The following is a 24,631-nucleotide window of genomic DNA, read 5'->3' on the forward strand; positions in this document are numbered from 1 at the left end:
CAGGGGGAGAGCATGGACAACTTCAACTGGGGTGTCCGGCGGCGCTCCCTCGAGAGCATGGACAAGGGGGACACGCCGTCTCTGCAGGAGTGCCAGTACGCCGGCAGCACGCCCAGCCTCAACCTCACCAACCACGAGGACACGGACGAGTCGTCCGAGGAGGAGGTACTGAGCGCTAGCCAGATTCTCAACCGCTCTGGCCGCGTAAGTCACACTCTAATCAGGGTCCATAAAAACAGTACCCCCACCCCACCCCCCCTCCCAACTTGCCATGCTCCTCACACAGCCGGCTGTGTATGTGCTTGAGAGTGTGTGTTGAGACGAGAGGGGCTTGGTGCTTGCTTCTTGGCTGGTGCTCCCCCCTGCCCCGCCCCCTTCTGTGAACCTCTGTTGCTGCGGTGGTTGTAGCTTGCCCCTCTTTAAGCTCTCTGTCGCCTCCCCTCCTTTCCGGTCGGTAAGTACGGCCTAGTTGCACAAGAGGAGTTGAAAAATATGAGCAGAAAATGTTTTTTAGTGCATCAGGAATTGATTTATAGAGTACTCGGAAAAGTGTGAAAAGATTGTGGATGAATAATCTCAGTTGTATTATCTGCAATCAATCAATTTAACATTTGCTCAACTGATTAAACAAATGAAATTTCTAAATTGGTTCATTACAATGATTAAATACAAAAAACCTGCACGATTAATGCAAAAAAAAAAAGTCTTCGCATATATGCATAAAACTTCCTTGCATTTCTACTTCCTGTCCCAATACTTTTGTCCCCCATAACGCACATGTTCAGACTCTAGTAGTGAACCCTCCCTAATAATGTCCTCCTCCTCTTCTCCCCCCCCCAGCTCAACAGCGACTCGGCCACGGACGACACAACGTCCAACCACGTGGACTCCCTGCAGCAGTCCCAGGAGTCATCGGGCGGCGCCCCGGTCGACGAGGCCTCGTCCCTGGCGCCCCTCCGCCGTCCGGCCCCCTTCCCACGTCCGGATAGCCCCCCTTTGGAGACGGCCCGCTCAGACAGCACCAGCAGCCAGCTGCCTGAGGTGCGATCATTGGGGAGCAGTGACAAATTGTGGTGCTCTCGGGGTGCCTTCTAGCTTGCCTCTTTTTGCTTTCAACTCTTTCCTCATTCGTGACGCCACTGGTTCGGTCGGTCGGGGTGGTGCTTGGCTCATTTCAATCTTTTCCTGCTCTTCTAAATCTCTTCTTTTTCTTTCTGCCGGGTTTGTGGGGGTGGTGGAGCGCCTGCTGGGTGATAATGATTGTGGTGGGGCTTTCGCATTTGATTGGGGTGAGAGACGCAAGAAGAACAAAGACTCACCTCAGGTCAGCTGTAACTGCTCACCATCAATAACAACTTAAAAAAATGAAAAGAAAGAAAGAAAGAAATCCTCCCATTTAAACAATTGTGAACCGGACGCCACCGCCGTAACCGCCACGGAACGCTTGTGTGAGTATGACACATGGGCTTGAGTCCACTCACTTGCTAACAAACACACTCACTGTCATTCCCCGCTACTCCCACCGAAAATATGTCACATGTATTAACTGTGTTTGTGTGTGCGTGTGTGTGCGTGCATGCTGCTTCTAACACTCGTTGCATTGACCACATTTCGATTTATTGTATTTTTTTAAATTAGATTTTTAGAATTAAAACAGATGGGCTATGTCTTTTGCAGATGAGGTCAAATAAAAAAAATAAGTTACTGAATTTTATAAATAAAATTATTATTTTCTCCAAACATATATTTTCAGCCAGCAGAGGGCGCAATCACTTAAGGGACTCTCCACTTCTTAAAATTAAAACTGTCATTTGTTTGCTTATTTGAACTACCATAGACCATTAAACACTGCTTAGGGGAACTAAGGAAATAACTAATTAACTAATACCAATTAATATGAGTTGTCATGGGTTTCTAACTGGGCAAAATTGGTTACAATGTGAACTGCTTGTTATTGACTTTTTGGATAAATGTGTGTGAATGAATGACGAGAGTGGGTGTTCCCAGATGGATTCTCAACTTTTTTTGCTTTCCTCAATCGAGCCAATGCTTTGAATATCACCCCAAGGACATTGCAGCCGCAGCTCTTAGCGTAATGAGCCTCGGATAAAACCCATCAATACCCGGGCGGGCGGGCGGGCGGGCTCGCTCCCTTGCAGGACGGCCCAGCCTCTTTCTAAAAGCTTTCCGTAATATAGGAGCTCGTCTCTCCGCCGTGATGTACTGGCCGTCTGCCACGCTGGCCGAGCTGAATGCATTAGACTTTTAATAGCACGACCAAAAAAAAACTTAAACAAGTGCTTTTATTTGATTGTTTTGATGAATTTGCCGCCATACAAAGTTTGTTCGCAGGAATGTAAATGTGTTGTTGCTTTGTCACGGTCAAAAGGTCGAGTTCCGACGTTCCAATCTGGGCTACGCTTGCATGTTGCTAGTTGCGACGGTCTCCAGCACACGCAGGAGCTTAATGAGGAAAAGAAAATGAATGGAAGAATGACGGTAAATCATTCGCCTCGAAACGGTCGTTCCCTCGTGTGCTTTATCGGCACCGGGGTGCCGTTTGCCGTGATAGATTAAAATTGCCTCATGTTTATCGATCGCTTCTCATTTTCATGGCATTCCCGCGGGAAACGTTAACATGCCAAGGAAGTAAAAAAAAAAAAAGGTTACTTTAACGTCCACTTGGACCATCTTCGATTACTTAAGTGAAGGCCTTAATGAAAGTTCCAAGTCAACTCTGGTGATGTACGATGCGCTGACGTTGCAGGACGGCGTCGGCGTGACCACGGCGGCCGACGAGCTGAGCAGCAGCATCAGCGAGGACACGGGCTTTGGCAGCGCCCCCCCTCTGCCCCCTGATCGCCCGGACCTGTGCGAGCTACCGGACACTCACGATCCCCCGGACCCCCGGGGGTCACCGGAGCCTCAAGAGGACCTGGACCCGGCCCCCCCTCCGCCGCTGGCTATAGACACTCCGCCGGGGTCTCTCTGTGAGGAGGAACCCCAAACGGTCCTACCCCTGTACCGTCCGGCGGAAGCGGTGACGAAGCCGGACCTCGACCCGGACCTCGACCCAGACCCGGATCCGGACAGCACCTGTGGCTCCGTATGGGAGGAGGATGTCACTCAGGCCTTGAAGGAGCTGGACGAGCGCTGCGAGGAGGAAGAGGCCGACTTCTCCGGCATGTCCAGGTGAGTGGATTAAGACTTGGGGTTCCGACCTCACAACGAGAAAAATCTTAAAAATCGTACACTTACTTTCGGCATTGGCCGGAGTTGAGGTTCCCCTGTCTTGGCCCGGCCTCGGCATTGAACACTTCGGCGTGACAGTTTATCTTTAGTTTGGCTTCCACCTAGGTGGTCTTGAATGACGTAGGCCCGCCTCCTCAAGGTGGGCCAATTCCGGCTGGAGGACGGCCGATTGTTTGGGAATTTATGCCAACCGGGTGCACAACGGGAAGGACCCGTCGTGAGGCGTCTGTCTGTCTACCATATATCATTTGGGTCGTCGTGCGTGGGGGGGGGCGGGAGGTCACTCGGAGTGATTGTGCGCTGACAGCGGGGGCACTAAACAGCTGAGCAGCTGGCCATCTGCGAGGATTTATGCCCGACTGTTCAAATCACAATCCCCCCCACCACCACACTGCTTTGAGGCCGCGAGTTGCACTGAGCGAATATGCGGAGGCTGTCTGCACTGCGCTAGTGCTTTGAGAGAGAGAGAGAAAGAGAGAGAGAGAGGGAGAGCAGGGATGAGGACGGAGACTGTGTCGGCGGCGGCGGCGCTCGGCAGCGTCGGCTTCAGATACTTGTATTCCGTCTGCTTCTTCAGGCTCTTTGGTCCCACGGGCCTGTGAGTACTGTCAATATTTATATGTACATACGTGTACGTGTTTGCGTGTTTGTCAGCGCGCGAGAGAGCGAGAGAGCAGCGCGCGATGCTAAGTGGCTAATTGCTCATGTTGTTGTGCTAGATAGAGCACTGCAGCAAATCCATCATGACGTGGGACGGCGTTTGTTTACTTCGGGGTTTGGCAAGAGGAAGAGTCTCAGTAAACACCAAGAAAGGAAAAAAAATACACACAGTACAGTGGGACCTTGAGTTGTGTTTTTATTTTGCTGCAACTTATTTGACTTGCTTTGAGATAAGAGTGACTTGACTCACAAGCAGATTTTTATTTTTTTAACCCTACTAAAGTCATGTATTTGTTCTGAATAAATAATCATTTTGCACCTTCCCATCTGTTCTCTTTGCGGCTTCTTCTTTATTTGGGTCATTCCAGTCAAGATGAAGGTGAGGCAGACTGCTTCCCCGAGAGCCAGGCCTCGCCGCCCCCGTCGCCCTTCCTGTCGGCCATCCTGGCGGCGTTCCAGCCCGTCGCTTATGACGACAAGGAGGACGCCTGGCGTTGCCACGTCAACCAAATGCTGTCAGACGTCGACGGATCTTCCGCCGTCTACACCTTCCACGTCTTTTCGCAGCTCTTTCAGGTAGAGCGCGGCGACCTTCGCATTGGCAAGAAATGGGATCTATTCATAATACATGGATGCCTCCCCCCCGCCCCCTCCAGAGCATTCAGAGGAAATTTGGTGCCATCACGCACGCGTCGGTCCACTTCCTCGGCGAGAAGCTCCAGCGCATGGGCAATCAGTTCCTCAGCTCCCTGGAGGTCATGACGTCGCACTCGCGGTGCCCTACCGTGCTGCTGGATGCCGAGACGGTGAGCCCCCCCCCCCCCCCCCCCCCTCTCCAGCAGCTCTTTTTTTTTCCCACTTGGATTACGGATGACATCACACGGTTCACATCTCTCTCTCTCTCTCTTTACTAGCTGGTGTCGTGCGGACTGCTGGAGACGCTCAAATTTAGCGTGCTGGAGCTGCAGGAGCACCTGGACACATACAACGCCAAGAGGGAGGCGGCGGAGCTCGTAAGTGCTGTACAAAAAAAGAAAAAGAAAAAGCAACCTCCGTCCAAATCCGCGTAGCAATGAGCTTGGACTTGCCTCAGCAGTGCGTCAGCAAGGGGCTAAAAATAAATTCCTTAAATCAGTTAAGAGGCAGGAGGTGCCCTGGAGATGAGATTGCAAGGTTTGGCATGCGTGCTCGCTAATTGAATGAGAAAAGCAGGCTCCCCACCCGCAGGGTGAAATATGACGTCGTCTCAAACAGGCCGCTTTGTTTTAATACGCTAAGTACAGCGCAACGTCGGCCGAGCGCTTAAAGCTGTCGTTCATCTTTTTCTAGTGGCTGGAGAACTGCAGGAAAACCTTCGGGGACAAACAGATCTGCCAGCGGCTCAACACCCAAGCACAGGTAGGCCGAGCGAACCTTCTGGAAACACCCCCGACCACCAGAGAGGCCAAACTTCAATTGAGAATTTTTTTTTTTTAATCCCACGTTCTCGTCCATTAGCATCTCTTCGATGCCCCCAAATTTACCGTCGCTGAGTTTTGAGAAGCTCCGTGTGGATTCCGACTAATTCTTTGCTCTTTCTCTCCTTCTCCTTGTCACCTTCTTCTTGCTTAGCACATGGAGAGTCTGGCAGTAAGTGGTTCTCCTGTTTTAATAGACACCACCAAGCATCCTCATCATACCTCTGCCCTGATTGGCCACGTAACATGGAACGCTCTCATCCAATCATATTGTTGTACCCTAGTGGCAAAAAAAAAAAAAAAATCAATTTAGTTGCCTGGATCCAATGTGTTGCCCATCGAAGAGTGGGAGGGGTTGATTTTGTTGTTGTTAGAATTCTGCATGTTTGTCGTTCCATCCCTTTTCAAATAAATTGCACACCCTCCCAGACCAATGAGGAGCCCTGCCTGTAAATTGTGACATCATCGACTCGTTCATACCGATGCGTGATGCATCCTTTTCTAATCGACTAATTCAACTAGCGATAGAATCTCAACGCCCGACATCTGGACGACGCTCGGCTACGGGCCTCGTTAACCATTTCACCCCGCTCAGCCATCTCCCTCCCGGTGTGTTTTGACATCTTGCTCAGCTCCACTTTTTTTTTTTTGTGTGTGTGTGCTTAGGAGCTGGAATTGTGCCGCCGCCTCTACAAGCTGCACTTTCAACTGCTGCTGCTCTTCCAGGCCTACTGCAAGCTCATCAACCGAGTGGATACCATCAAGAGGGAGGCCGAGGTGAGACCAAAAACATAGAATCTAAATAGATGTTGCGTTAACTTTTACACAAAAATAAATAAATGATTTTTTAATGTATTTTAAATATTTTGTTTTTTCTGGTGCTCGACTGATTTTTTTTTTTTTTTTGAGACAGCTGGCGATTCCAATATTTGGCATAATAAAAAATAAAAAAACTGCCCAGCTAATGGAAGTGTACCGCCTGAAGGGAAACAGTGCAGGGCGGTTGCTGACTGCGCAACGGCTGTGCTGCCTCTCTATCCGGGCTGCATCTTAATGCACCTTTAAGTGGATTACACTACTGAATGAAATTGAATGACTTCTTATAGGGATTGATGGGGTCAGCTGCCGTTAGCGCTCAAATTCAATCAAGATTTTTTTTTTTTGCTGCCCCCACCCCCCTGCTCAATTCTTCTTCTATGCGACACATGCACTCACGCCATTCCCATCTATCTGTCTTCCATCTCCCGTCTCCTAGGTGACCAACATGTCGGACGAGCTCAGCGCCCTGGAGAGCTGCCTGAAGGCGGCCGAGAGGGGAAATGACAGCCAAGAAGACGTGTGCATGCCGGACGCCGCCCACGCCAACACCGAGTCGGCCATCCAGTCGCTGGTCGAGACGCTGAGAGCGCGAGATTTCTGCTCAGCCCTCACCCAAGTCAAAGTCTTCAGGTAGATGAACATTTTTTGCAAACACATTGGTCCTTTTTTTTTTTTATTATTGTCAGGAAGTCAAAAAATGATTTCATGCTAATGAAAGTCTTAGCTTAATGCTAATGTATCCGGCGTCCCTCCACCAGGTCTCTGTGGCCCAACGACATCTTCGGCAGCGAAGGCGAGGACCCCGTGCAGACGCTGCTGCACATCTACTTCCGCCACCAGACGCTGGGCCAGACGGGCTGCCTGGCCGTGGTGGGCCCCAGCCGGGACCTCTCCCAGGCCAGCGGACGCCTCATGGAGCTCAACCTGCAGATCCGAGAGGCGCTGAGTCGGGCGCAGGCTCCCGGCGAAGGAACGCCGTGAGCGGCGGGAGACTCGGCGCACAAAAGGGCTAGCTACTAAAAGGATGCGCGGGGATAAGAGACTTCTTCATGTCGGAGGGTCGCTTGAAGCTAAGACATTCCTCGGCAAAGGTTTGGCAAACTGGGCTTGGGGGTGAAATTTCAGGGCCCCGATACATTTTCCGGAAAGTCTACTTCTGTGCCTTACTGTAAGTCTTCCAGTACCTCTGATAACACTATTAGCTCAGTGGCCACTGAGTAGCGCAGTAACATCGGCAAACATAGTGCAAGAGTCACAGAAAGGCAGAAGTGAAATCCTTGGAAAATCCAACTTTTGGGGGAAAACAAAAAAGTTGTGCACAAGTAGGGAAACATCGATAAACAGTTGAATCAAGTTTACCTGGAAAGGTTCGACAGCATTTTTTTTTTATTTTAGATTCCCAAAACGTCACCCCAAAGCCCAAAATTCCAACCTTTTTTTGAGTAGTGCATCTTCCCCACCAAAACCTCATGCAAGATTCCGTTTGCAATAAGACACACGCCAGCGTGCCTGGCAAAGCAGTGGGATGATCGATTTTGGTTTTATTTTGTGCTTTTTTTTTTTGTCCTACCCTGCACGCCAATCGACAATGCGTTCATAAGCAAAAAAAAAAAAGAAGAGAAAAAAAAGCATGCTTGAAAGAGATGAAAAGCAGAGTATTTTTTTGGGGAGAAATGTATTTTTTATGATTCAGAGCTGAAACTCCTCGGTTGTAAATGTTGGGCTATTTAACGCGCGAGCGCCTGTGGGGAAATCCTCAGGGAAGTCAGTTGTAAAAAGAGAAACATATATAGAGATCTAAATATATCTGCCCCCACCCCCCTCCCCTTCTCAAGGCGTCCTTAACGGCTATTAATCACCCGTTTAACCAAATAAGCAGCTGCCTTTAGAGGTTGTGATGCATAGATATACACGCGCACACGACTCGTAACTTATTTTACTCTGTATATATTTTAGAACATGTCAAAGCAGTTTTTTTCTGTCCTCCTTCCTTGTACTCTAATGCACTGCAGAGGACGCCATGCTCATGTGATGAGTCATTCATAACCCAAACTTTTCGAATTCCACGCTGGGATGAACTGCCTTTTTTTTGTGATGTCACAGCTGAGAGAAGGAAAAAAGGTGTGGGCTGGACTGTAGCATCCATATCCCACCACACATTTCTTCAACCTCGGAATCCAAAGATGGAGATGTTTCCCATTTGTCCACCAAGCAAGTAGAACATTTCTCCCCTGTCGGTCACTGCTTGTCTGGTACATTCTGAATGCTGTTTATTATTTAAAGATTTTTTTTTTTCTTCACCTGGGAGAGCTTTGATTTTAGAGGCACATTTTTTGGGGGGGGTTTTGTTCACTCACATTACCAGCCTTCTCTCTGGATGAATAAAGATCTAATCATACATTCATTCATGGCTGGAATTGTTGTTTTTTTCCTCACCCTTAGCTCATTTTCAGATTCGTGACCTCTGGACTGTTGAGGCTGATGAAAATTAATACAATTTCACGGAACCACAAGAAGTGCAAGGTAGACGTTTTAATAGTGAATGTGCGTGGCGACGCCATCGCTGCAACAAAACATGAACCAAAGTAGTGAATATCCAGCATCTGCTTGCCGCTGCAGTCAGATGATGTATTTGAAGCTGAAGGTGCTGTCGCACGAAAGTCGCTTGCCTTTGCAGCGGCCGCACAAGTCCTGCCTGTGCGGACGCTTGGGGTCCACATGGCGTTGGGTTAAGGCACAGCAGCAGCGAGCTTTGTTGCAAGTCTGGACATGAGATGAATGACAATTTAATCATGTTGAGTTCTTAAATAGTTTCAAACAGTAACTCACGTGACATGTGATGTCCTCCACACGGTATGGGTTGAACTCCTTCTGGCATTTTCTGCAGTATTGTTTGAAATAAACCTGGAACGCATGATCATGAGATGGTTCGGATCAGAAGCGCTCACCCATATTTGCAAGCAGGTAAGTACTCACCTTGTTGGTGCCTTGAACGCACCAAACGTAAGCGCTTTCCCATCTCAAATTGCACTCCTTGCAATGATAATAGCCGTACTTCTGCTCCAGGAACTAAATTGAAATATATATTTTTTAAACATACAAATGCTAATTTCGAGGTTACTTCATTGTTTGTAATGGGGGGGGGGGTCCAATTGTGTGTAAAGGGTATTTTTGATGTACAATAAAAATAATTTTTTTTTTTTTAATAGCAAAGCATCTTGGGACTTTATCCAAAAGACTTTACAAACTGATTCTACCTGGAAGCGAACTCGAGTTTTCCCCTTTGAAACCTCGTCGCTCTTCGGATGCTCTTCCGATTTGAGCGGCTTCTCCTTCCCGCCTTCTCCTTCCTCCTCCCCCTCCTCCTCCTGTTTCTCCTCAACGTCGGCGGCCTCGATCGCAGCAGCTTCGACCTCCTTATCCACTTTCGTCGCAGCAGCCTCCTCGTTGTCCTCTGCTACAAAGCAGGTGATGTTCCGGTAGGCGACGGGGGAGTAAAGCGCCAGCGAACGCGGGTACCGAACAACCGTCTTGGAGCTTCCGCTTTCGCCGGACGTCACGGAACTCTCGGAGACCTTCTTGCGCCGGAAGTCTCGCTTCATGGACACGAGGGTTCTCGGTCCCAGGGAGCACTGAACCGAGGCATCCTGCTTGGGGTTAACCTGGACGGCCACGTCCTTAGTGTTTGCCTTTCGGAGCCTCGGCGTGAGTTTGGGGTTGATTTGAGATAAGATGGACTTGAGCTGGGCCCGCTGCTGGTTGTTGAACGCCTCCGAAGTCTCGCCATAATGGGACAGGTAACTACTTTTGTACTTCCACGGAACCTCTTTGCGCCGGTACCGGCCCGCGTAAGGATTGTAAGATGGATAGAAATAGCCTTCGACTGGGTCGTCACCATATGTTGCCATTTTGTTCGTTTTTCTTTTTTTTTTTTCCAAGCAGCAATGCTGAGGAGTTGAGGTCATTTAAATTGCAGGTGTGACTTGTCAATTAGGACTGATTCAACGCAGGCGTGTTCCCGCCAAAAGGCAGGGGGCGCGTCCAGTAATGGCGGCCATGTTGGGAGGGGCGACGTTACCGTTAAAGGCAAACTGTGCTATAAGATTAGCATATAAAAATGTTTTACCAGTGGCAGGTTTTGTTTGTTTCTCTTTTATCTCACTAGTTAAATTTCTTTTACAGCTGTGTGACCTTTGAGAACATTGAGCACTTTGATATTTCTCTGAAATGTGAAGTGCATTCTAAATAAATATATCATGAATAATATTAAACATTCACTTAAACAGATTCTTGAGCCAAGAAAAGACATTTTTCATTCTGTACAATTTTAATTTCCTCCATATATTTTTTTCTCCATATACACATTTTACATCTGTTCGTACACACAAAATGGCTGATTGTTACATTCACAGACTGGTGTTTTCACGCATTTGAAATTATGATCAAAAATACAAAATAAAAAGAGTTGTGGTTTGAGATGAAACATATGTATTTTTTTTAGCCATAGTTTTTTTATTTGTGATCGATTGCCAATTGAAAATGGAAATACATTGATTATTGAGGCCTTCCATGCATCAGCCTGTCTTATATATTTTTTTTGTTTCTTGTATGTCACATTAACTTTGCGTTTTTCACACAGGCGTAGGGTCAGGCGGGCAGGGGTCCAGCATAATGGTGTTTGGGTCGCTCACCGTCACCGCCCCGTACGAAGCGTCAAAATCGACATCCTCATCCTGGAAGCGTTGGTACGTGATGTCCGTATCCTCACCCTCCCGCCGAGCCGGCGGCTCCTCCTTGCCCAGCACCTGCTTGCGGTACGTCCGGTACGCCAGGATGAAGACGCCCGCCTCGGCCGCCTGGAAGAGCGCGTAGAGTAGCGGGAACATGTACATGCCGCCCATCAGCTGCGGCGGGAAAGCCAGCTTGAGAATGGCGGTGCATAGCTGCACGTTCTGGCAGCCCGTCTCCAGCGAGACGGCGCGACGGCAGTTGGGCGGCAGATGGAACAACACGGCCAGGCCGTAGCCCGCCGCGTAGCCGCACATGGGCATCAACAGGGCTACGACGTACACGGACGGCGGGATGGCCGACAGCAGCTCGGGGCCCAGCATGGCCGCCGTCAGGATGAAGAGCAGCACCAGGGTGATGAGTAGAGACCACAGCGACGCCTGAACACACACCAGGTATGTTCACATGCATTGAAGGGCTTTAACAGTGCCACAGTTTCTGCTAAAATGGCCATACCCCAGTTATTTTCATCCAAAACACTACTAGAGGAGATGACAGTGCTGTCCTTCTAACATCTCGCTGTACTTCTCTGATGCAATTTGGCAATAGGCCTGCCCATTGAAATCAACTGAAAATCCAATCATCTGTTCAGTAATTTTGGGAACACATCATCAATCTCTATGTGGGACCCTGGTTAGCGAAACAAACACGGATTGACGTGACGCTCTACCTTCAAGACGGTGTCGGCCACACGCGTGTAGCGGTAGCGCAGCATGACGCCGAGGCCGATGGGGATGAGCGTGCTGCACAGTGTCAAGATGATGGCGCCGAAGGGCATGAGGTTGACCACGGGCGTGTTGATCCACGCGCGGCTGTAGATCCACAGGCACAGCGGCATCAGCACCAACGCCAGCAGCGTCGACGAGATGGTCATGATGATGCTGTTGGAGACCCGACACTCAACTTGATGACATAGAACATTCTATTGCATGGGGATAGTTATTCTGGGGAATTAAAAAAAACAAAAAAAATCTTTTTTTTTTTTTGGGTGGGGGTGGGGGGCGATTGGCTAGCGACCAATCCAGTGTACCCTTAATATCAAAAATGGATTGATGGCATCGACAACTACTTTTTGGGGAATATAGACTTTCCTATTTAAACAAACAAAAAAGTTGTGGAAGCAGGCTGGGCTACCTGAGGTTCATTTCTCCGTGCACCAGCAGCGACATAATGTTGGACAAGTTACCCCCTGGGCAGCATCCGCACAGCAGCACGGCCATGGCGGCCACGTCGTCCAGGGAGAAGGCGAGTGCCAGCAGGAAGGCGACAAGGGGCATGATGACGAACTGGCACACGACGGCTAGCAGCACCCCGATCGGCCGTCGGATGTGCTCGCCCAGCTGGCTGATGTCCACGGTGCAGCCCAGCCCGAGCATGGTGAAGCACAGCACCAAACCCACGAACACGTTGATGCCGTGACTCAGTGGCGAGTCCCAGAAAGCGGGCACCACGCTTAGGACGTCGGCGGCGGGGGGCTCGGACGGCGGCGAGCCCACCGTCAGCTCTACGCCTCCCGACGGTGCGCTGGAGTTGGCCATGGCGCAGCGCACCGGTCTCTCCTTGTTACGCACGGCTCGCTCGCTACGGCGCGGGGGTGAGAGGACGCGACGGTGCCATGGTGGGCGTCCGCGGCGCGCGATTTCCGAAGAGGAAGAACTGGCGTCCCGGACTCCCCTTTTATAACTCACCCAACCCGCATGGATGCGTGTGGGCGTGCGCGCGCGCGCGCAACAGAGGGACGCAACTTTCGCTGCGCCCGATTGATAGCCTTGGAATCAAATCATGCACAAACGCAACCAATGAACGACAAGCGGATCCCAAGACGTTTGACAGAGATGCTCAATTGGATTTTGTTCTCAAAATGTATAATTGGACCAAAATCAGATCAGGATTCAACTCGTTATAGTGTATTTATTATATTTATTTTAAGAAATGTTTTAGGGAATTTGTGTTAGCTTTGTAATATTCTTGGAAGTCTAAATAATCTTAACTAAGTTGTCTTATTTATGAAAAGCCCAAAATTGGGGGAAAAAATGTAATGTTCTTTAAGATGAAATTGTCATTGATGTCTCCAAGAACATATGTGTTCTGGTGTGGTGAAATCTCAGCATCTGATCAGGGTTGGAGCATCTCCTCATGTTTGTTTGTGTGTCCGCAGACTGTGTTATCACGCGCTGACATCGCGCACAGGAAATAAAAGCGGCCCCGTCTCGTCAGCAGAGGACGGGAAGATGACGAAGAGGAGGATGGTGACTCACGACTGTCGTCAGACTCCAAACACAGCCAATAAGCTAATGGGCCACTCAAGGTATGTAATGAAGCATTGCTTGCTTGTGTTTAACTTATGGGAAGTTTTCGGGAGCTTTTATTCCATATCCATCCTATCCTAACAATGCTTTTAGATGTGATTTATGTCTGCCCTGCAATTGAATGTGCTCTGCTAAATCAAAATGTTTCAAATCATTTACATATAGCAATCCTTACAATGAGTTATTTTACTATTAGTTGCATCAATATGCCAATGTTTTTGCACCATTGTCATACTGAGAGAGGAAACTGAGAGAGCATATTCCAATAGTCTGATGAATGAGCCAATTTTGAGCTGATGCTAATCTGGAAACGAATCTGGAGATGTGGTCCCTCTGTCAGACCTTTTTAATAACAAAACTGGCATCTGTCTCTAATACCTAGGGCTGAATGATTTAAAAAAATATATATATTCTCATTGCAATGTTTTAGCCACAACGTTAAAAATAACCATTAATGACTATAAAATGTATAAGTATTTTAATTGCAGTCGATATATTTGATCTCGCTGACAATCTACAGCTAAAGCTTAACAAAAATGTTCGATTACATACTCACAAAATTGTCGGATGTTTGGGAAACGCAAATGTAAAAAGACAATCTTACAAAAAACTCTTTTATGTTTACAAAAAAAATGAAAGGTAAAATTAAGGTTTTTGATGTTAATGGTGACACGCACATTGAATGCATTTCTGTTCCCTGAAAAGCATCATTGTAATTCTTTGTACGCTTTTACTTTTAATGGCTGCGTCAGTGGATTGAAAGTCACTCAAAGGACAACATGTGCTTTGTAGGAGACGAGCAAGATAATAAATATCAAACCGCAAGATCAAAAACACTCATTTTGTGTTATTTGCAATGTAGTGAAAGAACAAAATCGACAAAAAAATACAAGGTTTTTGAGCTTTTATTTCAAATGTGATTTACATGGGAAAAAAACTTTGTCATGTTTGCGGCTTTTTTAAAAAAAAAAGTCAAATAACAAAAAATGTATCACACAAAAGGTGTGGTTGCTGTTGGTCTTTTTTTTTTTAGCAACATTCTGTCAAGCTTCTCATTTTCCTGTCTGAGGCACCTCTTCTCTCTTTGTAATAAATAACTTTTAATTTACACATAGATATAAATATGAAGGCGTGTAAGTCAAACCTTTTTCCTTCTTCCTCAAAGCAATCATAATAAATGTAATTCATTTCCATTACAAAAATAGGCAGGCAGGCAAATCAATAAAAGCTTTGCAAAACCATAAATTGGCACCAAAAATAAAACAAAAAGACACTTTAAAATCAGAGGCACTAGTTTATAAACGAGCCACCACACCAATAAGTACCAACACTGGCACACAAATATAATCAATCTGGTAACTTTCTTTTTTTCCCCCCTCGTTTATTTGATGGAGAATTATTGTGGGCTTTTGAATTTAAATTCTCTAATGCATTTATTTTTTAAAATTCGAAACCATTCCCAGGTGTCTTCAGACAACTGTGACATGCTTTAAGCTCAAGAATTACGACACACTTGTTTTAGCTGTTGCTAATGAGAAAGCCATCAAAACAAAAATCAATGCATGGATTGTCCCCTTTTATGTTCATTGGCAAAAAATGGAAGCAAGTCCAAAATTGGCACTAGCTAACAAAAAGCTACCTTTTGCCATCGTTAGCAAAACAATCAAGGCTATTATGGTTGCCAGAGTTCCCAATTGTCAATTCATTGTCGGATTAGCTTCACAGCTAAACTGAAACCAAAACAATCAAAGCCCTTAATGATTAAGAAATAATAATAATCTATAAATGAGCCTTTGGAAATGTAAAAATGCTTTGGAGCGTTAGCATTGCAAATTGAGGTTCAAACGTACATTAAAAAACATCGTTCAAAATCAAAACAATACTGATATGGACGTGTGGCGTTTTTTTTAAAAGGATCCTCCGTTGTTTGGGTGCATATTCCTTTTTTTTTTTTTGTGCTCTTTCTGAACTATAGTCAATTGTGGCCAAAGTGCTGGCTAAAAGGAAAGTAGTAATTGTCATCAAAGTACACTTGAGAGTAGACTTTTCTGATCTTTGTATGTGGAAGAGCACTCAGGAGTTTCAGAGTCCCCAGTTTTCTTGAATGCAGCATCTGAAGTCTGACCTGGTGTCATCATGAATGACAAGGTGGCGTCTCGAATAGGAACACGAGCATTGTCAAAACAAGGGAGGATCCCTTCAAATCTTTTTCATTTGTGCATTCTCTTTAGGTGCTTTTCCTTTTTTCCATTCTTTTTTTAATACGAGGAATTGTTGTTTTTAATTTAGCTGGCCACACATCAGTGCCATTGCAGAGGTCAGGTTGCTTGTCGGGTTTCCACAAGAAGGACTGACAGCCGAGTTTGATCTTTGGCGTTCTCCTCATCTGAATTGCGTATACATCTTCTTTGTTTCTTTGAAATGTTCCTGGGACATTGTGACCGTTAAGAGTCACCAAGGTAGATAAAGTGCCATGCGGTGGTCCATCTGACTCAAATGATTGACAGTTTGAGTAGAGCGCCCTCTGCTGGGCAAACAGCTAGTAGCTTTCTCTCAGGTTGTCTCTGGTGCTGCTGTAGACACGAGGGGCCGGTAGACTTCTGTAAAAGGGGAAAAGTCGCGTTTAAGTTAAGTTGTAAAATAATCACCAAATATAAATCTTTAGAAAGGATAAGAAAAAAATGCCAGCAGATGAGCAGCCATTTTCTGACCTGCGCACAGGCTGTGCTAGTTTGCTACGAGGCAGGGGGATTCCGCCGCCTCCTCCGGCGCCACCTGCTGGGGTGCTGGGACGAGGCAGGCCGCTGCGGGGCGGAATCAGGGAGCGGCCGGGGGTGGCGGTAGAGCCGGCGGGGTTGGCGATGGCCTTGACCGGTTGCCTCAAGGCCAGGGGTGAGGGTGCGGCCGGCGTCCGCAGCTTGCTGCTCGGCGGAACTGAAAGAGCGCAAATTTCAAACGTCACGTGACGCCACCGTTAGCGTGAAATCGATGAATGTCGGGAATCTGAGAGCCAAGCATGAAAAATGTCGCCAACGATCACAATCACCACGTTTGCAATGTCGAGCAATGAATATTCCCTCCCGTTTGTCGCTATCGGGGTGAATAATGTATGAATCGGAACATCCTGAGCTTCGGTGGAGGATGCGTCACCAGAATGAGATGCACAAAACACGTTGAGGAGCCACAACAACAATAACGGTGGCAAGCCGACAGCGAAATACTCACTGAAGTCACCTTCGTCGCCAAAGCAACAGGAGAGCGGGACTAGACAAAGACAACAAACAAAATAAACACAAGCCTTAGGTCCGGCCGAGTTAAGTGCTGTGCGTCGCCGCTCGTTATTTATCCAAAACAACTTTGTGGCTCCTTAATGGCAGAAGTTTGGTTAGTTGAAATAGACACCAGAGATTTCCGCGAGGGATGGCACGAGCACCAGAGCACCTGTTGGTCAGAATCCTGACAATTTGCAAGTTTGGCCTTGGCGGAGGTCTTTGGTCTACAGACCCTTCACGCCACGAAACCGAGTAACGCTAACAGGCCCTTGAATTTGGTACGCCGAGTGGACGTCGGCGAGCGTCCGAGCCGCTTTGGGCCTGTTACCTCGCCGGGCCGTTGGGCTTTGGAGTTGCTGTTTGGTTTTGGGGGTGGAGTGTCTCGGGAGCTGAGGCGCTGCTGTGGACACACACATACATAAACACGCCGTCACTAAAACGCAGAGAGGCCTGTCTTTGCAGTGTGGTCGCAAGCCTCAAGAGGGCGCCGCAGCCAAACAAATTTGCCAGCCCGTAGCTCCATTCAGCAGTCAGTGGAGGGGGGGGGGGGGGGGAGTGAGCGCTACATGCCAAAGCCAAGGAAGGGACGGAACCACATTTAAACGCTTATTCCATATCCTTGACATCAATCTTAAGGTCCATGTGCTAGTATTCTCTTTTGCTAGTTAGACAGTAACTTCACCATATAACTAATGAGAATAAATCTAGCACATGGACCCTAGAAAGATATCAGGCGTATGGAATAAGTGTCGAAACGGTTTTCCACAGGAAAGGTTCAGCTAGAGATGAAAGAAAAACCAAACAAGAGAAAAGAAGCATGTTTAACAACTTGCAGCTTGCCCTCGGGACCCCCTGCGCCGTGCCACTTGTAACAGAGACGGATTAACAAGTCTCGGATTAAGAGCAATACTATTAACTTCCTTGCATTGAAGGATTACATCAAATGGATAGCCCAAGCGCTTGTCAGGGGGATCCTCTAATCTCGCCAAGTACATAAAAAAAAACTCAGACTGGAGGATTTCCTGAGAAGAAATGAGGGAGCCGAGTGTCTAATTTTGATTTGTTTGAAAATGCTACATGTGACATTTTTGCTTGACCCTTCAATCGCAATATTTTTGCCGCACTTGACTAGGTTAATTTCTTTTTGCACTTGAGCCACAACTATGAATAATACCTTTGGCTCCTGTGTTTGAATTGTTGAAAGAAGCTTGAAAAAGCAAGTTTGCCAGTAAAACATGCAGGCGCTGATTGTGTGTGTGCGTGTGTGGTGGTGGTACTCACGAGCTGATTGGCTGTGGTGTCTGGGCGAGCCGCCGTTTGGCAGCTGCAGGTTGGACTCGCAGCTTCGACTGTTCTTGACGGGCTCCGGGCCTTGCGGGGGCGCTGCATTGGAACGTGTGAGATTGGGGAGACTACGACGCAGTTTTTCTGCAGAAATAATTCTTCTTTCATTTTTTTATTCTAAAACTAGTAGAGCATCTATTTGGTGTGTCTCGGTCTCACCTTCGTTCTTGACCACGTTTGTCTGCGTGTCGTGGCCCTGCAGCGAGTGACGTGGCTGCTGCAGGCGGCTGATAGCCGGCTGAGGCGAGCCGCGGCCGTAGTCCACGGAACGGGCCGGGGAGCGCGAGCGCGGCGAGTTGCGCGGAGAGGCTCGCGGCGAGTGGCGGGGCGAAGGGCTGAAACGGCTGGCGGGCAGGTGAAAGGCCGGGTGCGCCGCCTCCTCCTCGTCCTCCAGGCTGTGCGCGTCCAGCTCCTGATCGCTGAAGGTGCCACGCCGCAGCGAGTGGCAGGACGAGCCTGAGCTGCGGCGGGAGGCCGAGGCGGCGTAGTCCTGCCTCAGACCTGAGCGGGCGCGTGCACACAGTCGGCGAATTGTGTATTTTGGGCAGACGGGAAGCGTCACTTACTCTCTTCCTGCATGCGCGCCAGAATCTGGACGTCGTTGACGTTGTTGAGCTTGTAGGTCGTGGAAGAGCCCACCGAGTCTTCGTCCATCTCGGAAGTGCTCAGCTCGCTGTCCACCGACGACTGGGGGCTGACGGCCGGCGGGTTTCTTTCTGCCGCCGCCGCCGTCGTGTTACGCTGCTGCACTGCGTGGCCAAATAGTTGAGAAGGTTTCACTTTTATAACTTCCTCCCAGCTGCATACTTTTAAAGCTCGCACTGGGTGACATTCTGGCGCTACCTGCGTTGACGGGCATTAGCTGCTGCCTGACGATGGGCACCTTGCTGGGCGTGGAGCAGGGTGAGTTGAAGCCACTGCTGTAGGGACTGTTGGCGGCGTTGGGGCTGTACTGACTCCCGTAGCTTCCCTGCTGGTTGTAGCAACTTCCGTAGAGGCTGCGACGCCTGTTAGCTGCAAGCGTACACGTAAAAAGCGTCTGAATCATACGTTGCCGATTGTACATAAAATGTCCCGAACTAAATTCCAGACACGCTCCAACATCTTACAGCAAGCGGAAGCAATTGAAAGTCCGTAGATGGTAACAATGCTGACAGTGTTGGCTCACAATGGCTCTGTGGTCTGCTGCGGGGTGTATGAAAAGCGTACGGCGTGCACCATTCAATAGAGTGCATTCAAGCGAGAGCATAATGCAAGCGAGTGTAAGCGCTTATATCCAAAGGTCGGGTTCCAGACCCCATGGGGATGTCCTGTTCTGGAGAGATCATCTCCTGATGCAATAATTACAAGTTGAGTCTTTTTTTAATTCACTCTTATAGCACCGCCGACTGTCCTCATACGAACCGACGAGTTGACCGGGAACTTTTCCTATCAGCGGTGATCGGTGTCGCTAAAGGGGGAGTGCGCATCTCGCTGTTTATACGCTCGCGCCTTACCAGGACAAGAGACGCCTGAGGGGATTTCATCCTGACGAGGATGGAGGAGCTCCGTGCTCCTCTTGCTCTCAACTTATACAATTAGACACAAAAGAAAGGCCAGCGATGGGAGCAAACAAGTATTGACTCAGCCACACTGGCAAGGCCTCACCCCCAGAATGACCTCAAAGCCGTCTCCTCCCTGTTATGTGACTAAGGCCCAACATCTAACGTCTTCCCTGCGGACTCCGCATTCCCGTGGCTAACACGCACTCCATGGCAACAGCGTTTCCAGGCGCCTCTTAAAGTGGGCGTGTGCGTTTTATGGAGTCGGCGGCGACACGAGGGATGAGTCTGTCGGAGGGTGACGTGATCCTAATTCCACACCTACGAGGATGAGGTCATTGACAGTTGCGTGTCCTCTTAGTCATCAGCAGACTGTAATTGCACTCAGCGGTCAAACTGGGTTGCCCAAAACTTTTTTTTTTAAACTTGAGTTGCTAGCTTGTAACTCAAATTACCACGGGAACTGCTGTACAACTCACATGACCCATCAAAATGGAAAGGCTCACTTTAGCCATGAGGAGGTGAGGAACCCCCCCCCCCCAGTCAAGCGGCACGCTATATTTAGCGGTGTGGAAAAGTCACGTCGGAGACAGTCGAGAGTCCAAATTGAAATTGGCGGCGGCTTACCCGACATGGTTTGGTCCAACCTGTGGATGAGCGAGCGCTTGGCCAGCTCCATGTCCGGACTCGGGTTGTCCAGAGCCTGGCGGCACCACACGACGGGGCTCAGCGCCTTCTGCAAGGGACTGTCGAGCTTGGCTTCGTACAGCCTGAAAAACACACGCCACCAAATATTTATTGTGTGGAAAAAATCCCGTTTTGGAATGCCAGATTCCTTCGTACCCGCGTTAATGATTAGCGGAAAATGTTTTTCCAGAACTTCAGGAAAAAAAGCCGAGTCGCGACTAGAGAGGCAAATCACAGCCAGCGGCTGTCAACTCTGCCGTGCAACTTTTCCGCACGGGGATGCCGAAGTTAAAGGGATGAGCCGGAATCCTGTCGGAAGCTAATTCCCAGATTGCAGGAGACGGTTAATCCCCGATCGCCATCAGATCAGACGTGCAAACAAGTCCGACTCGGTAAGCGGTTGGAAGATCCACTTTGGATTTCCCAAACAACGTAAACATCCCGTGATGCCATCGGCAGGAAACATCTCCGTCCACATTCCTGAAGTTACATTCCAGAAAACTGGGAAGTAGTAGTCGTTCGAAGGGTGAACAAGTAGCAATCCAATTGTTACTGTATGATCGTCTTCATGTAATTACATTTTTGCCCGCCGGTTTGGTTCTTGAGCGTCGGCTTCGCCGGCCGACTCGTGTTTGTTTGGCTGTGGGGAATTCCGAGTAGGAATGTAACCATGGCTGCCGGGGAGAGAAACAGCTCTCATCCAACAAAGCCAAGCAATGAACACGTGTGACAGCTGTAATTCATGCAAGAAGTGGCTTTGTGTTTCTTTTGGATTTGGTTGAATGACAACAGCATCTTGTGATGGTATGATCATTTCAGTTTTTGTTTGCGGAACAGCTATTCCATTTTCTTTTAGAAATACTAAAGCATATTTGGGTAATTTGATTTCTCATGGAATTATAAAGGACAAGTAATAACTTGTTAGTGACTATGGCTGAGTACACTTAACTAGAAATGTTTTTAGTACCGGTTCTTTGGCACAATTGAATAGTTGGAGGTTTTTTTTTTCCCATAGGTGTGTATTATAATTATATATATATTATATATAACATTCAATATGTTTGTAGATACAATATATTTCTTGTATTTATCCTGTTTGATTCGAAACAGTGCCTTTGCATCCTTCTACTTTTCTATATGGAACCCTCGGAAGAAAAAGTTCGGACCCTCCTGATCTAGGGTGATCCACAACCAGATTAACACTGTCCAGTTGTGTTTGGGGATTTGGGGCCCAGGTTGCGTTCACGGGCCACGACCACTACCCAGCAGTAGTCACTCCCACTCACCAGCTGTCGTCGTCTTCGTGGAGACAGTCCATGTCCTCCAAGTCCAAAACGTCCACCTGGTCCAGAATGGACGTTTCGCAATCGTCGTCCAAGCACCGCGAGTTCCGTGCCGACCCGGAGGTGGCCGCAGAGGCGCCTTCGCTTTCGTACGGCCTCGTGAAGCTGACGCCGTCGTAGGAGAGCCGCGGGCTTCGGCAGCGGCGGTTCTCCAACAGGTCGCCGTAGCCGAACCCCACCCCGGGAGCGAAGCCGTCGCCCCCCGATAGCAGAGCCGATGACGACGATAAGGGCTCGTAGCCGGCGCTGTGAGGTCTGTGGTGGGCCGACATCATCATGGAGCGACCCCGGAGCTGCTCGTTCTGCTTCTCGAGCTGCTTGACCAAATCCTGGAGCTTCCTCACCTCCAAGTCGGCGTTAATATTCGAGTTGATGTCCTCCATGGTGAAGTCCTCCCTCGCTAACCCTCACTCAGCGCCCCCCTCCCCGAGGGAAGAAAAGGCGCTGGTCCGGGGTTGATCGAGTCTCTCGTCGGTTCCTCGGAACTCCCTCCCTGTCCGTGACGTCCTTCGTGTCTGCCGCAGAGACGTCGATCACCCGCGGTGGTTGTTTAGCGGAGTTAAAAAGCTTCCTTGCCCCTGCTCGGCCCTTTCCACAACACACGTCACAACGTTTGAGACAGGCTCTGGCAGCTGATGTCACTCCCGGACGGGGGCGCGCGCATAACCAACACCTATTTGCGCGTTCATGACAAGAAAAAAAAACCCTCCTGTTGCGCAACTTTTTGCTCGCCTCTCGATGAGAATTCATGTATCATGTTGATACTTTTTTTCCTTTCTTTTTTGTTTTTCATTTTTCCACATTAATTTATTTGCTGTGTGGCGATTGATACCACAGGAGGGCGCTCTGGGACAAGGCATTTCCGGTATAAATAGGAAGTCCCAAGTTACCGTATAGTGCCAGGTTCGGATGGCTGGGCTCACCCTGTACTGGATGTAGGAGGGAATCTGCCAATTATTGGTTTTGTATTTCAGGCGGACTAACCTATTCAAGCTTTTATGTTTGTCCCGTCTTTTTGTTTTTGCTCACTTCCTCGTAACGTGTCTATAAATATTGTAAACTTCATTTCTTCTTGTGTCATTTATCAACAGACCACCGGCGTTACATGTGCAATACATCAGCAGTAAAGAATAAAAATGTATTTAAGGAAAGGCCACCAAATATCATAATACAATCCCAACCCCACTGAAATTCAAACCAAAGAATAACAATCACATTTGTGATGAACATCATGCCTCTCAGCTTTCCATGGACGTATCCATTTGGTCAAACACAAAGTAATGCTTATCAAACTTGTCTAGGCTGACTCTCAATAAACAAAGTGGGGGGAACAAAACAAATCTCAGCTTTCCACGAATGTATCCAATTTGTCAAACATCCCAAACACAACGTAATGAATATCAAACATCTCTGAGCTGACTCCTAATAAACAAAGTGGGGGGAACAGAAGTCATTTTGCTCAATGTGGAAAAATTAAGCTAGCTGAGTCCATACAATGTAAGAATATGGCATATAGTCAAAATAATAAATGGAAAAAAAATCAGTTATTTACCTCGTTTACAACGCACAATGTGAGACTTGAGTTTGTCTTTACGAGAGAAGCGTTTGCCACACACATCGCAGCTGAAGGGCTTGTCACCTGTGTGCATTCTCATGTGTCTCTCCAGATTGCCTTTCACCAAAAACCCTTTGGCGCAATCCAAACAAGAGATTGAATCATTTTGATCGGGGACACTCTTGCGGCTCTTGTGTGTGCCCATGTGCCGCTTCAGGTGGTCGCTGCGGAGAAAGGCAAAACCGCACACGGTGCATACATAAGGCCTGACACCCGTGTGCGTCTGAACATGATTGTTCAGGTCACGCTTCCCGCGGAAGGTTTTCTTGCACACGGGACAGCTGAACTGCTGTGAGCCTGTGGGACTAGTGTGCGGCCTTGAGTGTTGTTGCTGGTTTCTCCTTCTCGCTGTGCGGCGCAAAGAGAAGGATTCGCTGTTTATCGGATGTGGCACGGCGCCTTTGCAGTTTGCCAGAGTCACTTTGGCGGCATCGGGCTTGGAAGACACTTGGTGTTCCTCGTTAGATTTTTTGCAATGCTTGCCATTAGCTTCACCTTGACTTCGCGTCTCCACACTTTGACCGTCGTGAAACTGGGAGGCTTCACCTTGGTCCTGATCACACTTGAAATCAGTCAAAGGGAATGTGTTAATGCCAGCGTCCTTCATCTTGTGCATTGGAAGCTGATCCCCATCCTGACAGCTCTGAATGTTCATTTCTTCTGTTTTAATCAGGCTTTGGGTCTGGAGGCACTCTTCCTTGTGGTACTGCTGCGGCTCAGGTCGACCAGCTTCTGGACTCTCCGGCAACACCTGCTGCAAGTCTACAAGCAAATACAGACAGGTTTGGAAAAGTTATTGACCTCGCTTCTCTCTCTCTCTCTTATATTAAGTTATTTGAGGTCCTCAGCGTGGCAAAAGAACATAAATACATCAAAAGTAAAGTTAAAAAGTCAGGCAAAACCATGTAGGGTTACAGCCATCAAATTTTTTGAGCATTCGACTAACAGTCAAATTGATCAATCTGATTTAAAAAAAGAACTTCACAATGATTTAATGCAATAACGTCAAGTGCAGGTATTGCTTTTGTCCACTTGGGGTCGCCATTTTAACGTTCCGTTGTAGCGTTGGTGCCAATTTTGTTTCAAGTGCCTTATCTAGCGAGGCAGTACCTAACGAAGCCTCGTAAAAAAAAGAAAAAATCTAAAATAAATAGTTAAGTCAACAGACCTCGCGGAAAGACACTGTTACCCCTTACGACGGCATGGAAAAGTGCGTCTTGTCGCGCTTTTTCCTGTTTTGTTCGTTGAAGTTCCTCCTCATACTCTAATATGGTTTTCTCAAAAAGTTGTAAGATTCCCTCCACAGCAACGTTTAGTTGCTGCTTCATTAATTCCCTCAGCATTGTGACTTTTGGACTACACATTTTGACTTGCCGTACGTTGTTCTCTATTCGTTTGCTACAGGCAAGCTAAGCTAACTTCTCCATATGAGGTAAACGTGTGAAACAAAAGGACAAATAAACAGTGTGCGTTGAATTTGGGAAAGTACTACTTCCGCGTTTTTCTTCTTCGCTCACTGTTTTGCAGTAGCTAATATCCATGTC

At 48.1% G+C, this 24,631-nt stretch overlaps 5 protein-coding genes and 1 long non-coding RNA gene across 9 annotated transcripts in view; 2 read left to right on the plus strand and 4 right to left on the minus strand.

Annotated features, from left to right (window-relative positions):
- Positions 1 to 8,592, plus strand: part of fryl (furry homolog, like) — a 34,331-nt gene extending 25,739 nt beyond the window's left edge. The window contains 11 exon segments of the mRNA XM_088395082.1: positions 4 to 204; positions 841 to 1,041; positions 2,768 to 3,192; positions 4,281 to 4,488; positions 4,569 to 4,718; positions 4,827 to 4,925; positions 5,242 to 5,310; positions 5,524 to 5,541; positions 6,036 to 6,146; positions 6,625 to 6,818; positions 6,947 to 8,592. Coding sequence (XP_088251208.1) covers positions 4 to 204; positions 841 to 1,041; positions 2,768 to 3,192; positions 4,281 to 4,488; positions 4,569 to 4,718; positions 4,827 to 4,925; positions 5,242 to 5,310; positions 5,524 to 5,541; positions 6,036 to 6,146; positions 6,625 to 6,818; positions 6,947 to 7,169 — 1,899 coding nt within the window. The 3' untranslated portion in view covers positions 7,170 to 8,592.
- A 113-nt stretch (positions 8,593 to 8,705) lies between these two features.
- zar1 (zygote arrest 1) lies at positions 8,706 to 10,180 on the minus strand. Its single transcript, XM_088395092.1, has 4 exons — positions 9,446 to 10,180; positions 9,165 to 9,257; positions 9,018 to 9,092; positions 8,706 to 8,951 (listed from the first exon to the last, which is right to left on the minus strand). Exons 1-4 carry the CDS (start codon positions 10,151 to 10,153, stop codon positions 8,808 to 8,810), a joined length of 1,020 nt encoding a protein of 339 aa, XP_088251218.1. The 5' UTR covers positions 10,154 to 10,180; the 3' UTR covers positions 8,706 to 8,807.
- Positions 10,181 to 10,502: 322 nt separating this feature from the next.
- On the minus strand, positions 10,503 to 12,642 carry slc10a4 (solute carrier family 10 member 4). The gene is made up of 3 exons (XM_088395090.1): positions 12,111 to 12,642; positions 11,647 to 11,857; positions 10,503 to 11,356 (listed from the first exon to the last, which is right to left on the minus strand). The coding sequence occupies exons 1-3, from the start codon at positions 12,512 to 12,514 to the stop codon at positions 10,820 to 10,822; spliced, it is 1,152 nt and encodes a 383-aa protein (XP_088251216.1). The 5' UTR covers positions 12,515 to 12,642; the 3' UTR covers positions 10,503 to 10,819.
- LOC148388962 (uncharacterized) lies at positions 10,830 to 23,983 on the plus strand. Its single transcript, XR_015862312.1, has 3 exons — positions 10,830 to 11,371; positions 13,135 to 13,284; positions 23,761 to 23,983. It is a non-coding gene; the product is annotated as an uncharacterized LOC148388962 (long non-coding RNA).
- slain2 (SLAIN family member 2) lies at positions 14,173 to 22,133 on the minus strand. 4 transcript variants are annotated; one of them, XM_088395089.1, is made up of 10 exons: positions 21,416 to 22,133; positions 20,070 to 20,212; positions 18,745 to 18,915; positions 18,468 to 18,650; positions 18,061 to 18,402; positions 17,839 to 17,985; positions 16,886 to 16,957; positions 16,511 to 16,549; positions 15,997 to 16,219; positions 14,173 to 15,885 (listed from the first exon to the last, which is right to left on the minus strand). In XM_088395089.1, exons 1-10 carry the CDS (start codon positions 21,853 to 21,855, stop codon positions 15,825 to 15,827), a joined length of 1,821 nt encoding a protein of 606 aa, XP_088251215.1. In that variant the 5' UTR covers positions 21,856 to 22,133; the 3' UTR covers positions 14,173 to 15,824. The 4 variants fall into 4 exon arrangements, with proteins under 4 accessions (XP_088251215.1, XP_088251211.1, XP_088251210.1 ...); XM_088395085.1 differs by lacking the exon at positions 16,886 to 16,957; XM_088395084.1 differs by lacking the exon at positions 16,511 to 16,549 and having other exon boundaries at positions 21,416 to 22,132.
- LOC148388964 (uncharacterized) lies at positions 22,311 to 24,584 on the minus strand. The gene is made up of 2 exons (XM_088395091.1): positions 24,256 to 24,584; positions 22,311 to 23,849 (listed from the first exon to the last, which is right to left on the minus strand). The coding sequence occupies exons 1-2, from the start codon at positions 24,449 to 24,451 to the stop codon at positions 23,017 to 23,019; spliced, it is 1,029 nt and encodes a 342-aa protein (XP_088251217.1). The 5' UTR covers positions 24,452 to 24,584; the 3' UTR covers positions 22,311 to 23,016.
- Positions 24,585 to 24,631: the final 47 nt, after the last annotated feature.

Source organism: Syngnathus floridae, chromosome 13 (assembly GCF_059516105.1).
Source record: "Syngnathus floridae isolate MCC-2025c chromosome 13, RoL_Sflo_1.0, whole genome shotgun sequence".
NCBI lineage: Eukaryota > Metazoa > Chordata > Actinopteri > Syngnathiformes > Syngnathidae > Syngnathus > Syngnathus floridae.

Coding starts and splice junctions, on each gene's coding strand:
- zar1 (XM_088395092.1), bottom strand. CDS start 10,153: ATGACCTCAACTCCTCAGCATTGCTGCTTGGAAAAAAAAAAAAGAAAA. Junction 9,093..9,164: donor GCGTTCAAGGCACCAACAAG/GTGAGTACTTAC, acceptor CATGCGTTCCAG/GTTTATTTCAAACAATACTG. Junction 8,952..9,017: donor TGGAGGACATCACATGTCAC/GTGAGTTACTGT, acceptor TCTCATGTCCAG/ACTTGCAACAAAGCTCGCTG.
- slc10a4 (XM_088395090.1), bottom strand. CDS start 12,514: ATGGCCAACTCCAGCGCACCGTCGGGAGGCGTAGAGCTGACGGTGGGC. Junction 11,858..12,110: donor CACGGAGAAATGAACCTCAG/GTAGCCCAGCCT, acceptor GGTCTCCAACAG/CATCATCATGACCATCTCGT. Junction 11,357..11,646: donor TGGCCGACACCGTCTTGAAG/GTAGAGCGTCAC, acceptor GTGTGTGTTCAG/GCGTCGCTGTGGTCTCTACT.
- LOC148388964 (XM_088395091.1), bottom strand. CDS start 24,451: ATGTGTAGTCCAAAAGTCACAATGCTGAGGGAATTAATGAAGCAGCAA. Junction 23,850..24,255: donor TAACAGTGTCTTTCCGCGAG/GTCTGTTGACTT, acceptor ATTTGCTTGTAG/ACTTGCAGCAGGTGTTGCCG.
- slain2 (XM_088395089.1), bottom strand. CDS start 21,855: ATGGAGGACATCAACTCGAATATTAACGCCGACTTGGAGGTGAGGAAG. Junction 16,550..16,885: donor AAGCCCAACGGCCCGGCGAG/GTAACAGGCCCA, acceptor GTCTTTGTCTAG/TCCCGCTCTCCTGTTGCTTT. Junction 16,220..16,510: donor TGGCGACGAAGGTGACTTCA/GTGAGTATTTCG, acceptor GCGCTCTTTCAG/TTCCGCCGAGCAGCAAGCTG.